The 5,429-nt window shown below is 37.7% G+C and overlaps 1 protein-coding gene across 1 annotated transcript in view; it reads right to left on the bottom strand.

The window, feature by feature from the left end:
• Positions 1–5,429, bottom strand: part of LOC106878986 (insulin-like growth factor-binding protein complex acid labile subunit) — a 67,003-nt gene that overhangs the window by 17,068 nt on the left and 44,506 nt on the right. Inside the window, exons 14-15 of the mRNA XM_014928365.2 lie at positions 4,360–4,431; positions 470–541 (exon numbers count right to left, since the gene is read on the bottom strand). Of these exons, the coding sequence (XP_014783851.1) occupies positions 470–541; positions 4,360–4,431 (144 nt within the window). The remainder of the gene's footprint in view (positions 1–469; positions 542–4,359; positions 4,432–5,429) is intronic.

A 5,429-nucleotide genomic window follows, 5' to 3' on the forward strand; every position in this document is an offset into this window, starting at 1 on the left:
TATATATATATATATATATATATGAGAGAGAGAGATAGAGAGAGAGAGAGAGAGAGAGAGAGAGAGAGATTAAAAATAAATCATGAACATATATCCTAGGTCAAAATATTCATGCACGCCATGTTTGGAACCTATTTGTGCAGCCGTATATAAAGTAGACACAGGTCTATTTATACACAAGATAAAAACGTTGTGGCACTAATTTTCACACTTAGCATTAGAACTCAGTCTGTTAATACACTCGCATGCACTGATCCATACTCATAGAAATATTTCCTCTCAAGTATCACACTCTCAGGTATCCCAAATCTAAGAAATATGCCCTCACTCATATTCACAAATATTCACAAAGAATTAAAGAACTTTAGAAAGACGGTTGTGGGGGCTTACATAGAAAGATGGAAAGATTTTACAGATTTAGAAATATATCGTCAATAAAATACTATACAAGAAATATGATTCAACTTACAGAGTTGTTAAACTGGACAGATTTTGGAAGGTTCCAACTTTGATTTCTTTGATCTTGTTATCCCACAAATTCCTGGAACATAAAATTGAGGAAAGAAGAAATTTTATGTAACAGTTTGAGAGAATCTTTAATATAATGGCTAAACAGTTAGATGATGAACGAGATGAAAAGTAGATTATGATCATGATGATGTTGGGGTGGGGAAGAAAATATGGCGATAGTGTTGTCGAAGATACTATTGATGCTGATGATAGGGGTGAGGTTGTTAATGTTGATTATTCTAATAATAATGGGTATTAGCATGTTGGTAGCATGTACTGATACCACAAACATTGATTCTGGGGAAAGCAAATGCTAGATATGTATTCAAAAGCCGCCAACAAAACGTCAATCATTTGTTATTCATGGATGACCTCAAACTTTATGGTAAATATGAAGCCCAAGTCAATTCCTTCGTTGGTACGGTGCATACCTTCAGTGTTGATATCAGAATGAAGTTCGGACTGAGAAAATGTAGTTTATTAGTCTTGAAGAGAGGCAAAACCAAATGTATGGAAGGGCTAACGATACCGTCGGGGGACGTTATGACACAGATAGAAAAAAGCGGGCTATAAGTACTTGGGGATTTTGGAAATGGATAACTTGATGGAGAAAGTAATGACAGAAAGATTTAAGGTGGAATATTTGCGCAGACTGAGACTGATACTTAAGTAGAAATTGAACGGATGGAATAAGATAGAAGCTATCAAATCCAGGGTGGTTTCACTCCTTAGATATGGAGCAGGGGTGGTCGCATGGAGAGTAGACGAAGTAAACAACTTAGACAGAATGACAAGGAAATTGCGAACTAGATATGGGACACTCTACCCCAAACGTGACACAGACAGACTGTATGTACCAAGAAAAAGAGGGGCAAGAGGACTTATTCGATGTGAACACAGCATTAGGGCATCGTATGTAAAAATTCCGCAGAACGGCTATTATAAGAAGAAGATCAGGTGTGTGTAAGATGAAAGATTACAAAGACAAAGCACTGTACAGGAAATTGAAAACGAATGAAACTGAAAATAGGTGGGTCAATTTTATATGAATGTTGCAGATAAGACAGGCAGAGAAACAAGATGGCTGTGGATGACTAAAAGTGAACTAAAACTGGGAACAGATGCTCTAATCTGCGCTGCCCATGAGCAAGCACTAAGAACAAACTACATAAAATAAAGAATAAACAACACATCACAATGTGATAAGTGCAGACTCTGCGGAAAAAATGGTGAAACTCTGTGGTATATTACCAGCCAATGTACGCCACTAACGCAGAAGGAATATAAGACACGCCACAACCGGGCTTGTCCATTGCACAGTTTGCAGCAAGTATGGAGTGGACAAAGCAAAGAATTGGTATGACCACAAACTCGAAGGCATCATCGAAAATAAAATGCAAGTATCCTTTGGGATTTTGTGAGTCAGTGCGACCATGAGATAGAGAATAGAAAGAGAGACATAGTCTTAATTGAGAAAACAAACTATGCTGGATCATGGATATAGCATGCCCAGCGGACAATAAGTTGTGCGATAAGGAAGAAAGAAAAGTCGAGAGATATGACAGTTTAGCTTGGGAAGTTAAGCGGTTGTCGTCGATGAAAAAGGTAGCAGTAGTACCAATATTTGGCAGAGCCCTGGGAACAGTGTATATAAAAATTTCGAGAAATACGTGGAACAAATAGGAGCTGCAACAAGGGCGGAGCACTTGCAGAAAACAGCACTGCTTGGAACCGCTCGAATACTCCTAACGGTGCTCGAGAAATAAGTTCACTGGTAGTGAACAGCGGACAGCGTAGTACATCTCCAGCGCTTGAAGCTGAGCACAGACAAAAATCATGCCTCCTCATTGATATGACCGTCCCAATCGATATAAACGTATCTGTCAAGACCTACCAAAAACTGAGCAAATATAAAGATCTTGAAATAGAAATTAGCAAAATGTGGAATCTGAAGACTAAAACAATACCTATTGTCATAGGTGCCCTGGGAATGACAGCGAAACGGGCTGATTACTACCTAGCTCAGATACCAGGAAACCCCAAAATGGCTGAAGTTCAAAGGATAGTGCTCATGAGAACTGCCTATATCCTACGTAAAATACTGTCTATGTGATCTCAAATTTTAAAACAAACACATAGTTTTCTTATGGTTTCTTAAACATTCTCTAGAACAACACTATGTACAAATCCGAATATATTGTACATTAGGCATAACACCTACATGAACTTCTAACTTGTTGTCTCTTGAGGTCTCTGGGTAAGACTTGGATCCAACGTGTACAAATGCAAAGCGAAAGTCAAACATAAAATAAGAAGAAGAAGAAGAAGAAGAAGAAGAAGAAGAAGAAGAAGAAGAAGAAGAGAGGAAGAAGAAGAAGAAGAACAACAACAACAACAACAATAACAACAATATCGAAGAAGAAGAAGAAGAAGAAGAAGAAGAAGAAGAAGAAGACAAAAGAATATGTTAAAAACTTGGAGTATGGATTAGGTTGTTCTAAATATACCTGTATTAGAGAATGGCAATCAGTGTTGATCTCGAGGTAAACACAGTACTTGATACATAGACCTGATTTACACGCACATTTTGATACACTCGCATTTATTAATACATACACAAAGAGATAGACATTCGCATATAAAATCAGGTGTGCTTCAAATATTCCCACCCAGCTATGACACTGATATCTACCAACTCTCGGAAATTGTCTCATATCCACATCGAAAGTCATTCACAAAAAATAAGACGCACATTTGGAGAGAGAACGCTAGTATGGTTAAAGAGGGTTGATGGAGCTTAAAATGAAAGACATTAAATATATATGTAGAAGTGTATCGTCGAGGAAATACTATGAACAAAACTGATTCAGATCATTCAAACGATTTACAGACTCGTTAAACTGGTAACGGTGGAGGCGCAATGGCCCAGTGATTAGGGCAGCAGACTCGCGGTCATAGGATCGTGGTTTCGATTCCCAGACCGAGCGTTGTGAGTGTTTATTGAGTGAAAACACCTAAAGCTCCACGAGGCTCCGGCAGGGGATGGTGGCGAACCCTGCTGTAATCTTTCACCACAACTTTCTCTCACTCTTACTTCCTGTTTCTGTTGTGCCTGTAATTCAAAGGGTCAGCCTTGTAACACTGTTACGCTGAATATCCCCGAGAACTACATTAAGGGTACACGTGTCTGTGGAGTGCTCAGCAACTTGCACGTTAATTTCACGAGCAGGCTGTTCCGTTGATCGGATTAACTGGAACCCTCGACGTCGTAAGCGACGGAGTGCCAACAACAATAACAAAACTGGTGACGAATAATGATGATGGAGACGACGATGAATTTGATTTGTTTTTGATAATGGTTACAGGTAACCATGACGACGCTAATCATAACTACGACGAAGACGTCGATAATGATGATGGCGGCGAGGAGGAAGGAAGAAAGAAGAAGAAAAATAAGAAATTCAACAACAACAACAACACAACAATACAACATGAACACAGCAGTAACCAGAACAGGGAAAGAATACGTTTCAAAATTAGTGTACAAATAATCGAATTCTGAACACACAACTACAATTGATATTCAAATGTGTTATTTGGCGTTGATCTAAGGATAAACACCATACATATTATAAACAAAGAATTACACACACATGTTAATAGACTCGCATGCGCTGATCGACATGCAGAGACATATACATGCATGTAATCACTCACACCAGATTCAGAAACAATAAAACATATTTAGAATGACAGGTGTGGGAGCTTAAATAGAAGCATGGGAGGATGTTATAGATTTAGAAATATATTAGCAGAGAAATACTAGAAAAGAAGACTGATTCAACTTACAGAGTTGTTAAGCTGGACAAATGTTGGAAGGTTCCTACTTTGATTTCGGTTATATTGTTTTCCCAGAAATTCCTGGAAAAAAAAATTGAGCTTAGAAAACATTTTCTGGAACAGATTTGTGACAGAGTATTACATATTATGGCAAAATAGTTAGGTGATAGAAAAGTTGGTTAGTAAATTACGATGACGACGAACTTGATGATGATGATGCTGAGAATGAACACATCCACTATAGTGATGACGCCAAAGAAAAAGATGAAGAATACCACGATCAAGATGTTAAAAATGAAGCAGAGGAATAAGTATAATGATGATGAGGATGATGATGATGTTGGTGACGATCATGATGATGATGATGAAAGAGAAGTAAAAGAAAAAGTAGATAATTAATAAGAATAAAGAAGAAGAAGAAGAAGAAGAAGAAGGAGGAGGAGGAGGAGGAGGAGGAGGAGGAGGAGAAGTTGAAGGAGGAGGAGAAGAAGAAGAAGAAGAAGAAGAAGAAGAAGAAAAAGAAGAAGAATAAGAAGAAAAAGAAGAAGAAGAAGAAGAAGAAGAAGAAGAAGTAGAAGAAGATGAAGAAGAAGAAGAAGAAGAAGAAAAAGAAGAAGAAGAAGAAGAAGATGAAGAAAAAGAAGAAAAAGAAGAAGAAAAAGAAGAGGAAGGAGAAGAAAAAGAAGAGGAAGGAGAAGAAAAAGAAGGGGAAGGAGAAGAAAAAGAAGAAGAAGAAAAAGAAGAAGAAGAAGAAAAAGGAGTAATTAAGAAGTGGAAGAAGAGATGATATTGATGACGATGAAGATGATGATGATGAGGATGGAGATGATGAAGTTGATGATGATTATGATGATGATGATGATGGTGATGATGATGACGAAGTAGATAATAATAACGAAAATGCAGAAAAATGATGTTGATGCTGTTGTTGCTGAAATATATGAACGAAAGTTTGCTGAAGAACAAGAATAACAGAATAAATGGAAGAATGAATATAAGAGACATCCGTTATGTAGGTTGATGAGGGCGGAGAAAGAGAGGGAGGAATGTGAAAAGCGACAAAGGAATAGTAGTAGTAG

The sequence above is a fragment of the Octopus bimaculoides genome, chromosome 29 (genome assembly GCF_001194135.2).
Source record: "Octopus bimaculoides isolate UCB-OBI-ISO-001 chromosome 29, ASM119413v2, whole genome shotgun sequence".
NCBI classification, from domain to species: domain Eukaryota; kingdom Metazoa; phylum Mollusca; class Cephalopoda; order Octopoda; family Octopodidae; genus Octopus; species Octopus bimaculoides.